This window comes from Carassius auratus, chromosome 9 (assembly GCF_003368295.1).
Source record: "Carassius auratus strain Wakin chromosome 9, ASM336829v1, whole genome shotgun sequence".
Classification (NCBI taxonomy): domain Eukaryota; kingdom Metazoa; phylum Chordata; class Actinopteri; order Cypriniformes; family Cyprinidae; genus Carassius; species Carassius auratus.
In genome coordinates this window covers 24,395,971-24,412,168 of record NC_039251.1, presented here as the reverse complement: position 1 = coordinate 24,412,168, position 16,198 = coordinate 24,395,971, and the positions used below count along the sequence as shown (strand labels likewise).

At 36.7% G+C, this 16,198-nt stretch overlaps 1 protein-coding gene across 1 annotated transcript in view; it reads left to right on the top strand.

Annotated features, from left to right (window-relative positions):
• The first annotated feature begins 11,033 nt into the window (after window positions 1–11,033).
• Window positions 11,034–16,198, top strand: part of myo10l3 (myosin X, like 3) — a 65,823-nt gene continuing 60,658 nt past the window's right edge. The window contains exon 1 of the mRNA XM_026272186.1: window positions 11,034–11,326. Within this exon, the coding sequence (XP_026127971.1) occupies window positions 11,306–11,326 (21 nt within the window). The 5' untranslated portion in view covers window positions 11,034–11,305. The remainder of the gene's footprint in view (window positions 11,327–16,198) is intronic.

The window sequence follows — 16,198 nt, the reverse complement described above, 5'->3', positions numbered from 1 at the left end:
ATTATATGGCCAAACAGATGGACGAACCTATGCAATAGCCACAAATGCAAACTTGTAACAAAACAGTAGCTCAGTGGGCAAAACTTGGTGGAAGATTTAAATAAATGTAAAATCATATTGCTTTTGCTGGCTTTTCCTAAAAGTCATACAGTTTTTCTGTTGTGCCAAAAACAGACCAGCCTGACTAGACTTGGTCTGACACAAGCTCAGACCAGCAGTTCATTCTGGTTTAGTCTGTTTTTCTTCTTCTTCTTCTTCTTCTTCTTCTTCTTCTTCTTCTTCTTCTTCTTCTTCTTCTTCTTCTTCTTCTTCTTCTTCTTCTTTTTTCAGCTGGGATAGCTTTAAGTTTTGTTGTATCATGTATGTAAGTTTGCCCGGATGAAAGGTCTAATTAAAAGTTAAAACTATTACAATTTAAAGTCGGTTTAGTTTGGTTCTCACCCACCAGGATGGGCCCACTGGGGTCCTCAGCAAACTAAGGGGACCAAAAAACTAAAAAGTTTTTTTCTGTTTCTCCTCAAGATCTTTCTTGTTTATTAAGGAACATCCATAATTAGAGTCTTGAAACTCCTGAAATCACAAAATTAATTAATTATTAAATGTTTTATTATGTAAACAGTGTCTTCTTCTGTTAATAAAAAAGTTTGGAATCAAGTATAATTGTCATAGTACGCCAGAAAAAAACAGGCCTTCATAAATGTGCTTCACAAAAGAGGGCATATCCTATAAAAAAGGTTGACAACCAGATTAGTGTGTTTTTTTGTGTGTGTTTTTTTTTTTTTTTTTTTTTTTTACAAATAATAAATGCAACTCAGGAATAAGCTTCTTAGATATTAAATTACCTTGGATGTACACTTTTGATTGTGTATAGTTAAATGTCTTATGAGCAGAGCTTCAATGGTTGGCCTCAGACACTAAGAGGCGCTACACTACACGATAGAAGACTAATGTTGCATTCATTCATGTGCTCTTTAGCGCCCTCTAATGAGAGCCTGCTGTAAGTGAGTCTGAACTAACTATAGTCAGCAATCCCACATTTATGTTCTGTGAAATCTATCTCAAATGAAATACTAATGTTAATTTATGCTGGTGTTAGCACGTTATCAATGTAACTATCACTAGAGTGACTTATCTAGTGAATGGAAAAATGGCTTCCATAGATTATATACATACAAATGCAGCATAAATAAGATTTAGCCTACTCATTTCAATATAAAGAGAATTTTATAATTGATACCAATATTTGTCAACACCACATAAATGTGTATTTCCTTCTGCCGCTTTAATGGGAGCAGGTGGGCTGGTGAAGTGACTTGTCACCAATTTTCACTTGTGCTGCATGATTGTGAATGTTTACTGCTGGCCCAGACACCCAAATAAACAGTGGCTGATCTAATGGTGTTGACACATACACCACACCACAGCCATTGTTTGACACCATCTGCTGAACACCATAAAGAGACACGCTGCACAGAATGTGGGAGAATTCAAAGACAATGCATAGAGTTTGTACTTAAAGCGGAAGGCAGATGCTGTCATTTAAAATAGCTTTACGGATTGCTCCCATGTTCCCATAAAGTGTGTACTGGAGACTAAACGACCCCATGTGTGAGAAGAGCAAGTCGTTTTGGCTTTTAAAGGCATTCTTTTGAAAACCAAGCATAATGCTGTTAGGCAGTAATGCAGTCATTATCCTGATGAGCTGAGTAAGCAAACACACATACCTCCTGTGTTATCTTAACGCACACAAACACACACACACTCAGTCTGAACGGGGAACATTTATGTTTTCAAGTGTTAAGATGTTCGTCACTTAGTTTAAATAGTTACTGATTGATTGTATACATAGGCCTAATCTAAACTGAGTAGATGTACATGCATGAATTGTACTCACTACATAGGAATATTCCAATATTAACCAGAATACAGTCATGTTCCAATTACATAAATGTAAATGCACAGTAAATACATACCTGACTGCCATTATCAGATTAAACAAATATTCCAGATTCTTAAACTCTGAAGACAGCTGTCATTATGTCTATTAATCAGAATTTGGGTTTGTGTAAAGACATTATTCTGGATATCTACTTTAACCAAACATGTATTTATAACTGCAAATGAAGGTAATTCTGTGTGACATAAAATAATCGGCATGTCTTCGCTTATTCAGATTATTCTGCCTTGTGAAAAAGAAGTACACTTTAGCACACTTTTAGTACTTATTACAGAAAACGTAAAAAAGTGTGAACTGAATGCATTGCTTTCAGGCACTTATTTGCATGTTAACTGTAATTAAATGAACATTTATTGTAGTTTAAATTTATATTAAAATACATGAGATGATGTTTGGAGTGCATTTTGACCCACTTAAGTTTCATGATTACTTCTATTGTTTTTTAAATAATACTAAAATTAATGTATTTTTTATTGAAACTTGTATGTAATGTATTTAAATATGTGTTATTGCACATTTGTAATTATGAATTTGCATTAATGTAATATCAAATAACAAACAGCGATTGCATTAGCAGCATAATAATGACACTTATTACACACATTTTCTAAATTAACAATAATCTATTTCTTAACTTTGTTGTTGCCACATTTGCAGCATTTAGTTTGGTAAAATGAATCTCAGTTTTGAAGTTCTCTCTTCAGGGGACTACTGGCTCTCTGTAGGGAAAGCATCCCTCAGGCACTAATTAAACAAACCCGCACTCACCTCCTTTCACTTGCATCTAAATAAACCTATTATTTATTAATACTATTAGTACAAATGACAGATTGGGACAGACTGAGATCACATTCTCTGTGTGTCATTATGGCTCTTTTTTGACTAAGCAGTGTTTGTTTAATAAGTAAAGCATAAATGAGTCAGCCTTTTGAGATGATTTGGCTGTGAGTCAGGTCCTCTCTCTGTCAGGATACAGAAATACATATCGTCTAAAGGGGTACATGGTAATCCTAATTAGAATGGCTTTGGATTAATACAATTAATGCTGGGTTTGAAATTTTATTATTGTGTAAATAACTGAACTATGGTCTTTTGTATTTTTTAAACCTCACTTTTGTCTATTTTTGAAACAAATCAATACAATGCGTGAACCTGTCACTGAAGGCCCATAGTATTTTAAATTCATGTTTTTTCTTTGTTGATTCTTGTTTATTTTGTTTAGTTTGTTTCCATACATGAACACGAAGCACTCCTTTAATTGCTCACTATTTATAATGTGTGTCACAGCTGCATTTCCAGGGCTTTTCCGGGAAAAGGCCTCTTTTTATATGAGGATTTGCTTGAGTCAGAGCTTGTGAAATGACAGCTCTGATGAATTATTCTATTCTGATTATGTTCTTTACAAAAATATTTTTGTCATCCTCCTGACTCCCTGAGAGAATCATGTCAGTGACCCCCAGCAGTCTTGGGAATCTCAAAATCATCAACCGCCTGACCAGATAAACTCCTCCAGATTTCTCAACAGTGAACATTTTTGCCATTTTAGTGACCAAAGTTAATAGGGCCTGATGAATCACAGCACATATATCTTCTCCATGTGGCATCAGTTTTACACACCGCATGTGCCATGGATCATGTTGCACGGTATTACCACATTGAAGAATGTCTCTAAATTCCTCCCATTGACTATTTAAGGTCATCTTTCCTGTGTCTACTCATAAACATTGGGGGGATTCATGTTTAACCCTGATATCTTGCTCAGTAGATTCCCATAATGAGTCATAAGTTGTGCATGTTGAAAATGTTTGTGTCTCACTGTTTGCTTGTTTTGAAGAATGGGGAATGGTATGTTACTATATTTCACAATGAGTCCCCCCAGAGGCTTCTGGAGAAGAGTTTTTTTCTTCTTCAATCATTCTGTAACTGTAGAAACAAACTATTATAGAGCGGAACAAAACTTTATCCCAAATAACAGGAAAATCTGGCACGGTTCTCTCAAAATTAGATTTTTATTTTTTTTGCCTTTAATAATGTTCTCAAAACAATAGCACAAAAACTTAATTAATACACTCTATGGAATGTTTTTATTTTTATTCTGGAATGTTTTGGTTCGAAACTCATTTAATGTGTGTTTTTTTAATGTTACTATTAGTTTCAGAATGTTCTGAGAACATTCAAAAGTAATGTTCCCATAATGTTTGTAAAATAATGAAGTGGAAATTCCCATTAACGTTAGAATAACCAAGAAACTTAAAACTTAATGTTTTGAACGTTCAGAGAATATTCAGACATAATGTTATTATAACTTAATGGGAACATTAGCAAAACGATCTTAGAACATATTTCTGTTCGGTGCTATCTTGAGCGAACAGTAATAGTATACTCTTCCAAACTGTCAAAAGGTCGATAACTTTTAGATTTAGGATATAGAAAGTAAGATCAGCTTGCTTTGTAATACTATTATGATGGGCTTTAAAATGAAAATAAATGAGATTTTTGTCTGTGTGCATTTATGGAACATTGAAGTGCTTTGTGTGGTCGATGTGCCTCTTTTTATAGTGTATGTTGATGTGAGATGGCTGCAGTGAGCATCATGTTACAGCAAACATTAGTGATGGCTTTGCAAGACTACTGAACCCAAGTTCCCTCACATTCATAAATGAGCAGAACTCAAAATATGTTGAACTTTTCAGGCCTGTTCTGGAACTGCTTGGTCCACAGCAGGATTTCTCCTTATCTTCCAGCACAGTTAACTGTGAGGTCATTTAAAGCCCCCCTCTGTTGCCCCCCACGATCTTCTGCATTCCACGCCTTTGTAAGTTTCTCATGCACTGCAGGATGATGGTTAAACCAACACAAACCTGCCCCCTTCCAAACTCCTCTTTGGCCTTCCACCCTGATTATATTATTAAGTATATAGCAGCTCTGTCCCAAAACCTTGTGAGTGGTCTTGTTTCCTACCACACACATACAGTATAGGGCAGTTGTCTTCTAAGGCAGCATCCTAATCATCAGGCAACCTCACAAGTGACTGATTTGGACACTGTACATTGACAACAGTCCAACAAATGTCAAAAAAAAAGAAAAGAAAAAAAAAGAAAAGAAAAAAAATAGTCTGACATTGTAGTGTTTTTGAACCATTTTCAACTTTTTAATTCATTTACAGCAAAACTTTAGTACTGTGAAATACTTAAAACGTATAACTGACATTTCTAACAATTCAACCACCTTCATGGAGTTTGTTGCAATGCATTCTGGGTTGCCTGCTACACCATGAATTAATGCAGTTCTGTATCATAATTAGTCTAAAATGAAGTAAGTAGTGCTTACTTGGCTCACTATTTTTTTAGTAAGCACAAATATTAACTGAAATTCATAACTTTTATGTCACCTATTAGGTAGCACAACACAAAATGCAATGTTCTTCTAACATGTTGTAACGCTGAAGATCTACACAATTTAGATCCATCAATTTAGAGGGCTCAATTAAATGAGTTCATGCACTTAGCATTAGTGTCCTGTAAGTGTCTTGCCCAGTAAATAGATGATGACTTAGAGCAGAAAGTATGAGTGAGATCATTTAGATTACTGTTTTTGAATTGTGATGTCTAGTGCATTGTGAAAATCTGCCATTCAGACTTTCTTCTTTTGTGGTGCACAGAAATTTGGTGTTTTAATGAATATTTGGTTGAGGGTAGATGGCGAAAACCTGCTTTCATAAGAAAGGACATAAAAGGAAGGAAGGAAAGGAAGTAAGGACATAAAATTTGAAAGAGCAAGTCCTTACATTGGTTTGTGAAATGCAACTAAAACACCAGAAGAAGAATAGCACATTTCCACCACCTACTGGACTGGAGTGTGAGGCACTGCAGGACACACAGGAGAGCTATAGCTGCCAAGGTTGTATTGTTAAAATGGCTTAAATATATTTTTTTTCTACCAAAACTGATGGGAAAACATGTAAAATGAGTTTTAAGGAATTCAAATTTTTTGAGACATCAAGTGTGTAATTTATGTCAGTAGTAGACACAAGTCAAAATAATAAAATAGTACACAAGCATGGTGTTCAGAATAATCGCCCCAAGACAGTCATTACAGTACTGTTGATCGAAAAAGGGGTTGTGTGTCCTCTCTAATATGATTTTATGTTCGAGGCGACAGTGCATGCACTTATCTGACGTTTCATTTGTTGTGACATTAGCTCAATACATGTGCTGCTGCATCAAGGCATTAGTGCCATTCTGTTTTTATATAATCACCACAAGCCTGATCATGTGATAATGCAGTGATTGCACTACAACTGAGAGTCATTAGAAAGACTCTTTATCTAACTTGCTCTCCATCATATATGACCCTTTTTCGCCCCATTAACTGAGATCTGATGCTTTCAGCCAAGGGTTAATTGATCTTGCCTCGGGCCTGATTGAGTGTTAGATTGTTACAAAGACTGCCATTAATCCACAAGAGATCACTGTCAAAAGCAGAGCATAATACATGTCTGTGTTTGCAGATGCTATGTCTACAATTTTGGCAGCAAGTAAACTGACTCAGGGTCAGGGGACTGAAACAAACTCTCAGACAGACAGACTGTGTGCCAAACAAGCTCTCAGACAGACAGAATTGACTGCAGAACTGGTATTTGTATGCATGGTATGCCAGAGCAGAACAGCTGATGTAAAATCAGAGCGCAAACTGTGAATGTGGCAAAAGCCCTACAAGAGACTATAAGCATTTTACTATTTTGATGGCTGACATTTACTCTGCACTAATTATGCTGACTTTGAATACGGTGTGTGTGTGTGTGTGTGTGTGTGTGTGTGTGTCAGAGAGAAGACACACTGTTGTCTACTGACACAGAAGGGCTATTCAGGCCCTGTAGGGGATCTTCTGACAGCTCCACTGGTAGTGGCTTTGTTCTGTTTTTCTCACAGAGATGGTATGTTAGATCAGGAGCGTCATGCACCATACTCTTTTTTTTCTTCTTTTTGAGGGCATCTCAGTTGCAATCCTTGCTTATTTTGTGTCCTAGGCCAGGGTTTTCAAACATTTGCCCAGAGCCCTAAATATGATGACCTTACTAAAATATATATATATTTTTTATTTATAAAGAGTCAAGACCAACTGACCAACCATGTTATAAAAATATAAAGTGTGATATTATAAAGGCAACATTCAAAAATAAATAAATAAATAACTGATATTTATATTGTCATTGTGCTAAAGAAAATTATTAAAATATTATCTGGAACATATTTATTAAAAGTTTATATTTTCTACTGATTATTATAATAAAGTTAGATGCATGAAACTGTTAGAAACAAATTCTGTGTCACTTCTTTAATGTGCTGAATCTGAAACCTGACAATCGTAATAATAAAGAATGAAACAGTAATAATACCAAATATGTATTAAAAATGTGTTGGTTTTTATTTATTTAGAAAAAAATAGTTTTTTTAATCAATATGCAAGTATTACTTATATATAATATATACATATATATTATAATTAAATAATTGTGTGTTAATAAAAATGTTGTTTGTATAAAACACTTTGGCTAAATTTTCCAAAAGTGTTTTAAACAGAAAATTGTCATCAATGTCACTTTCAGTTGGATTGAAAGAAAAAAAATCATTACTGTCTCATCCAGCATTTTTTATGTTTTAATTTCAAATTCAAAAATCAGAGGTGGGTCCAAAGTATCATTTTCACAAGAGCAATACAACATGATGCAAAAAATTTATGTACACATTTTATTGACACACTCTCACTTTAACATGCTTTTCTGAAATCTGTATATGAAATGATAAAATGACTGCATGTATCACATAGAATTGGTGCTGGCTAATGAAGATATTCTCCAGAGGGCTATGGGGGGCGGGGCTACAGAAACACTGCCAGGTTGTCTCTGTCTGTTCCCCTCCCCCATTTCCTCATGGGCCGCTCTGATTAGCCAGTAGCAGCCACCCCACTGCCTGCCTTTGTCTGAGCTCTTTGTCTGACCTCAGGTATTGCACAAGACTTTATCTTTGGTGACCTGAAATTTTCTATAATGCATCTCAGCATGCGCACCACACAGCTGAACCAGGTTAAATTATGAAATGGAGTGAGACTAATTACAAATCTACTTTCTTTTGTGTTTGCTGAAATAGATGGGGGCTGGTGCACCACTTTAACACAACACCAACCCATCCAATCAAACAATGTACAGCATCCTTGAATACTGACAGTGTCATAATAACCCACTTGAGTTGAAACTGATCATTCAGATTTTCTTTTTATTTGTAATATGAAATACTACATAAAGAAACAGCACTTTTTTTAATATATATATAATTTATATAGAAATTATTTCCAGGGGTAAATTAGCATAAGCAATACAACAGAATCGCACTAATCAGCAGCTTAGCATGAAACTGTCATTTAACAGATCTCCTTCTTCTGGGATCTGTCACCGGCACCTGATGCCGTTCTCATACCAGTCACATGCCTCAGTCTAAAGCAAACACAAAGTCGAAGGCTGTTTATAGCAGCGTTTGCACTGATGTTAGAGAGATCTGAAATCTGCATAGAATAAAGTCTGATTGTCTGAACAGAGCTAGATATAAACCTAGGTAATGAGCTTCACTGCATACTCAAGTAATCAGTTTGACTGGGATTAAAGCATAAGAGCATGTTTGGTTAAACCTGGATCAGAAATACAACAGAATGCAATGAAAAACAGCTCAAGACTTGAAACAGATCATGTTCTCTGTAGTTTACACATGACTGTGACTGAGCTCTTATTAAATGAGTAATTCACCCAACATTTTATTCACCCTCAGGGCATCCAAGATATAAATGAGTTTATTTCTTCACCAGATTTGGGGAAATGTAGCATTACTTCACTTGCTTGCCAGTGGATCCTCTGCAGTGAATGGGTGCCATCAGAATGAAAGTCCAAACAGCTGATAAAAACATAATAACAATAGTCCACAACAAGGCTCCAGTTCATCAGTTAACATCTTGTGAAGAAAAAGCTGCATGTTTGTAATAAACAAATCCATCAAGATATTTTAACTTTAAAATGGCAAAAATACAAACCAATGGTCTATAATAACTAATCTTCCAGCTGAAAAAGTCTAACTGATAAATGCACAATTTACTAGACAGGCACCTATTTTGAGAGTCAACTCTTGTATTTAGCTCTTTTTAATATAAAGCATCTCTTTATTTGCTTATGCAGGCAAGTCTGTCACAGACAGAGCTAAATATTCTGAATTGACTTTGATCAGAAGCAGTAACTACTTCCTGTCTGGCAAGTTATTAAACAAGAAACATCAATTAAATGTCTACAATTTTCACTCTTTCGTTTTATAAGTACATAAAGACGTTGGATGTCACCGTTGTTTACAAAAAAAATCTTATTAAGCCTGCTATATAAATTGTATTCACTTTAAAACTCACGACTGAACTGAATCTTTTAGGCTTCTACATCTTTCGCAGACCACTCAACCAGAGATTAATGTCCTCCCCAGTCCTACGGAGTGCTTTTATGACAGAGCACTTTGAATATAAAGCCATGGATCAGATAGAATGGAGTTTGGGAGAGGACATTATTTTATCCCCAGAAGAACCACTTGACTCCATTTCTATTGATTCTTATCTTACCAAATCTAATTTTATGTCTTAAAAAGTTTATAGGACATACATTTTCAAGTAGAGCTGCAGTTAAATTTGGGCCTATCAAAGTACTTCTGAATTCAGACTTCTAGTTTGGGGATCCAAGTCATTTTAAAACATTAATGCCATGTCCAAAACTCCCAGAGTAAAGAGCACAGCAAATGACTGATGAAAAACTGATGATTGCTCTGGCCTTTCTCTGTCCTTGCAGCCCCAGCTGATAGAAAGCTAACCTAAATGAGAGAGGTCACATAGCACAGTGCCTACAGCAAGAGCAGCTGTAACACATTCATACAGACAGACCTCCCTCAGTCTGTGACTTGAGAGGAGCTCCTAATAGAGATTCAGAGGAGCTCACTTGAATATAATTAACCCCGCTGTAAGGGTCAAACAAGCTGAGATAGTGGCTCTCATTACCGATACTGATAGAATGTCAGGGTGTGGACCCTGAATATATTCATTGTAACATATTATTCATAACCATTCCCAAATATTGATTTGATATTATTATTATTTTACACATAAATACCTTTTTGCATATGTTATAGCTATTTGTTAATTGGCATATGTTAATATTTATATTTAAATGTTTTAAAATGATGGCCGATATGTATCTTTAAATTTGTAGGAAGTTTAAATTTGGGTGACTTTCCAAAGAGGACAGTGGTAATCCAGGCACTAAGTGGGTCAAAGCCATTCCAGGTTTTTCCCAAAATAGAATTCCCTGGATATTTTTTCTTCTTCTCTCTATTGGAATGCTCAGAAAATCCACAATTTGTTGTGTCCCGAGCAATGCTGAATTCTCACCCTAAAAGTATTGATATTATTATATATGTCTAAATAAGTTAGGACAATTTCTGAGGACAATTGCAAAATCTCTATTCTGCCTTAAAATTAAAAAAAGAAACAAATGTATATATTTTAGTGTTATTGTTATAGTGTTCTCTGCTGTTTGCAAATTGAATAGCCTATAATCTTGATATGCTATTTTTATATGAATGCATGCATAATATAATATAACATCTAACTATCTATCTATCTATCTATCTATCTATCTATCTATCTATCTATCTATCTATCTATCTATCTATCTATCTATCTATCTATCTGTTTCTCTATCTATCTATCTGTCTCTCTATCTATCTACGTATCTATATATAATCGCCTTTTTGTTTCTACAATTAGTCTATACAAAGCATTTCAGTACTGATCAAATAATAAAGAAGATCTTGGTGCCAGACCACTTTATTTTATATGTTAGGAACTCTGTACAAGCTCGGAGTCTCATGCTGTTATATGCAGCTCTAGCGCTCTCACACGGGTGTGTCTAGTGGGCGGGGTGTCGCTGCCAAGCCCCGCCTCCAGCAGTCATACCCAAATGAGCCGGTGGCCTCTTGTGTTTTCTCTTCACAAAGATACAGAAGCGCACGCTGCGCGAGACGAGCCGGACCGCCGCTGGGATAAACGCGAGCTTCTTCTAATACACACAAGAGACACAATCCAGCCCTCGTAGCGGCTTCCCAGGCAGTTTGTCAAGAGTGTCTTAAGAGAGCTTTAAGCTTATTCAGAGGAATTACTGTATGGAAGGTGCGATGGGAACTTCAGCTGTTTGTTAACCGCGTGAATGAAGAGCATCTCTACAGTCAGTGGTACCCTGAGCACCAAACACCGGACAGGACCTTAATACAGATGGATACCTTCTTTGTTGAGGTGGGTGGAAAACTTGAACACTTCACTGGAACCCTCTCTCCCTGTTTCCTTTGTGATGGTTCTGCCTTTCAAAGGATGCTGCTGAGCTTACATCAAGTTTTGATCACTTTGCCAAATTATACTGTCTTGAATCAAAACATTATATATATATATATGTGTGTGTGTATGTATGTATATATATAATGAAAAATATATAAATTGTGTCAATTGTTGTTGCTGTACAGTCCTTTTTTTTGCTGAGTTAGGTGACTATAAAAACATGGTTTATGAAATGTAAACAGTACTTGCTGTGTTTCATTATTATGTGTTAAATCTGTTAGGACCCTCTGTCACTTCAGGTGAGAAAAAAATGGGGAGTCCCACTCACATTAATTACCAGTTCAAAGGTTATTTAACACCAAATCACTGCCTTTGAAGATCACTAGCGCTTGCTGAGAAGCAGTGAACAAAATACCATCTTGATCCAGAGTAAAATGATCATAAATGGCCTAGTAGAGACCCCCAGGATGTGTTTCATGCCTCCCTCTGTCTGCTTTGCTCTTCAGTCTCTGTGTCAGCATGAGAACAAACCTGCTGGCAATGAAAGCTCAGACCTCACACACACCGCACTGACCCATGGCAGCAGTATTAAATAGATACTTATATAGCATTTGGATAGCCGTATAAACCCCCTTCCAATATTTCAGACCACCATAGAGTAGGCATAGAGTTGGTAGACAAAATAAATAAATTTAAAGCCCCCACACCCTGGTTGAAGTCAGGTTTAACCAGTTAATTTTTGCACTACATGTGTTATTCTCTCTTAACTTTGGTGGTCTAATTAAAGAACAGTTCTTTTTACCTCAGCTGTACATAGGCAGCTGTTTTCCACACAACCCTTTTACTTTATCACACAGAGTAACATACTCTGTATGTTGTATTGTGAGATATGAAGTCACAAAGTCGGGCTTTCATAGCAGAGCATTGGAGGACAACAGCAGGCCTTAATGGGAAGAGTAATTAAACATCTGTCTGGGATGGAGGACAGAAAGGGTCTGAGACACATCTAAGATTAAAAGCTTGGATCCACATGCATGGATGCAGCCGGAATGATGAGGCTTAGAAGTAGCAACGCAAACATTCCATGATTATTTATAGACGTGGTCTGCTGTCAGGAGGAAGTTCCCATTCATTGGCCAATGCAACGGCCAGTGTGGCTTTAATTAATCTGAAACATTGAAAGCATTTTTACTCAGATCTACATCAGAATTATTAAGGCATGAGTTGGTTTGGAATTATTTAAACAATGTGTCTGATAATCAGGATGGATTTTTTTCTGAGCTCTGGCCTTAAGATTCTTCACCTTACTTGTATGATTTGTAATTCAGGGTTAAGCTATATTTCCGCTGTTATGTTTCACTGATATGTCAAAGCATTGCCTTCCTTTCCATCTGAATCCACGTTTGGGACCAGGCATAATGATATTGCCAAATCCCTAGCTTCCCCTCCAAGCGGTGTCCTCCTTCAGACAAGCCCTCATCCTTCCTCTGCCAGCTGCTGAGTCACTAGACTATTAAACACTCAGAGTGCGTCATTTAGATCATTCTGCTTGAGCGTACCTGTCCATGCCTACTGATCCTTATGACTAAGTTTGGTTGTTCCCAGACAGACTAGTGGGTTCGTCCACATGGAGAGATTTATGAAGCATGGGCTTCCCGTTCCACTCAGCACTCCCACCCACGATAGTCTCGTCAAGGCTTTAAAGTGAAAGTTAATCCTGTGTTCCCCTGGAACAGTGTATATATATGGTGTTTTAGAAACATAAATTAGAAACATTAGAAATGTAACTTTTATGTTTAAAGTGTTATGGATATTTCAGCTGAACTACCCCAGCTACTCTTGCATTTTTTTTTTTTTTCATTTTTTGGCAGTGAACTGCTGTCATGTTTACCTGTTGGAGCATAACCATGTTATGAGCATGAAATAAATGGTGGCACAGTCAAAATGTGTAACTGGAGAAGTGCTAAATGTTTCAGTCAATGATTTCAGCCCTTGAAAACTATTTGATTAAAAACCATTTCAGCTGGATATTTTCAAGTTTGAATTCTGCTATGTGTGTAAAAATACACTGCCTTGTACTTGAATAATTCAGAGGTGTATTGGATTGAAAAATTAAAACCTATACAATGAAAATGAAAAATGATACATCCTGGACATTAATCAAACTTGCCTCATTATGAAATTTTGGAAGCAATGTTTTGGTCAATTAAATGGTTAGTTCACCCAAAAATGAAAATTAGGCCATAAATTACTAACCTTGAAGTCATCCTAGGTGTATATGACTTTCTTCTTTCATATGAATCCAGTCAGAGTTATTTTAAAAACTGTCTTTGATCTTTCAGGCTGTTTAATGCCACTCAGCGGGTGTTGCACTCTATCAGTCCAAGATAATTTTATTAAAAAGCTTTTTCTTAATGGATAAACTTTTTATTAAACATCAATTGGACTGATGGAGTGCAACACCTGCTGAGAGACATCAGTTAGCTTGAAACTCCAACTGGATTCGTCTGAAAGAAGAAAGTCATATACACCTACAGTAGGATGACTTCAGAGTAATTCATGTTTGAACTTTTTGGTTGAACTAACCCTTTAACCAACATTCAGGGTTACCTTAAATTGATCAAAACATTGCTATTTTTTTGTTTTTAAATAATGGAGGTTTGCATAGACTATGTTTTAGAAATCCTGTATGAACACCCTCTTCACTGGAGTGAGATAAAGTGGATAATGGTGAAGGAAACTGGGCAAACTGGATCCTAAGATACAGCTGGAAATGATGCCATAACTAAACACAAAATAAAAAACGAGGCCCCTTTTTGACATGTTTTTGCATATAGAAATGAAATTGTTCGTGGAGTCAGAAAATTATTAAGCAGTTACATGGGCACTCATGCCCATCCATAGTGTGCAGGAATGTTTATATTTCTCATTCGCATACTGATTTGAGGAATGTAGTTCATTCCTCAAACAGCACATGTGTCCATTCATTAACATAACCACAAATACATTTCCAGCTCAGTGTCAGCTACGTTAAAAATACCCACAAAGTCCACTTCAGAGGAGCAACCTAAAAAAGGGATCGATGCAGTGATGATGTCGCCTGGAACAACAGCTGACCTGCTTCAAAAAAGGAATTCCTACTTTTAAAGTGTCTCTCAAAAGAGTGTCTCACATCCAACACCGGATTCCTTTTCCAGATACATTCCTGTCCTGAGGATCTCAGTCTCTTTAACCCTGACCCGAGATTCCTAGCCATGCCTCCTAGTCGCCCCATAGCTCTTAGATTTAAAGTACCTCTGGTTTAGATTTCACACTATTCTTCTCACTGTGACTTTGACTTCCTCAGGCAATATCTTGGTGCTGAGATGTTGATGGCAGCTGAAATCATAGCTTTTCCTTTTTGCTCTGTTGGGTGTACTAGACAGGAAGAACAAAACAATAAAATTGATTTTTGTCTTCCTGTTCTCTGCCACACCTATTTTGTTCATCAGACCTTTCATGGGTACATCTCTTCTTAAGGAGGATCCATATATCAATATGTTTGCTTGTTTATTATCAATAATAATCTGTTCTAAGGCACCCACTTGCACCGTTGTAATCTCTTATTATGACTAATCAGTCACAGGATTGACCGTATGTGCTCAGGAAGTGCTTTCGTCATGCTACAGGTTGATGTGATGAATTATGTATCGTCCTCTCACACGTGCAGGAGTTATTTCAGTTCAAACCGGATTGCTAGTTGATCCAAACTTGAGCAGGAGTGGGGCTATATGAGTACACCAGCAATCCCACAAGGCCATATTAATCCCTTTCACTGTGGCCTGGACTTTAGGAAGGCTTGCTTATTCTCGGGACCGCCTTATTTATTAAAGCGTGTCTGTTATACAGTTTTTGTACATGGATACAGACAGGATTTATTCTTTGTAACCAGTTTTTTTACATGATTATTAGGTTGTAGTGTGCATCTGGACACAAACCCAGATGGATTCACCCCAATCCAACTCTTTGTTCAGTTTGTGGGCTTAATTGGTCTTGTGAGGCCAATCTGTTGTTTTATTTTTGTTCATTGTGGAGTTTAAGCACCATAGCTGTCTAAATTTGCAAATGCCATTCTTGTTTTTTTTTATCCAAAAATCACAGCATGGCGGTTTTGGAGCCCTTTTGGAAACATTGTGCAGTAAACCAAAATATCCATGGCTCAAGAAGTCTTAAGCATGACTCAGTAAGAATAAATCCCTTTTGGTGAGCTGTATAAAGTTTATTTGTTTAAGACATAGCAGCAATTTTAAGCTACTGAATATAGTAGGTGTAGACTTGCACTAGACTTGTCTGTGATGCATTCAGTGTACGTACATAGCACTTTGTATAAAAAAAAAAAAAATGTTGACTCTAATTTGCTGTTTCAAAAACACTATTAAAGCTAAGGCTTTGTACAGGACTGATTCTTTTTAGACACAATTTGCAGTGCCTTCTAAAGAGCGTGTGCATGTAAATAGCACTTCCTCTGTCATCTCCTTTGAGGCCTGGCCGGGTGTGCACTGCACCCCTTCCCCCTTTATTTCTTAATACTATACCTCTGCAGTTGTATCTCCATCTGCCACCACTCCTGCCCCCTGCTGCGGTACAGTGGCCCTGGATCCTCGCCATCAACACCAAATTGAGCTTATTGAAAAGGCTTTTGTTGTGCCTAAGGGGCAAATTATGTGGAAGTAGTTGCCAGTTTGTGCCAATATACCATTCAAGCCTTGAGGACTATTGAAGATTGTCGTGTTAAGAGAATTTTTGGTGGAAAGTGTTGGTCGATCATCTTTTTTTGTAGTCACTGTATGTGTG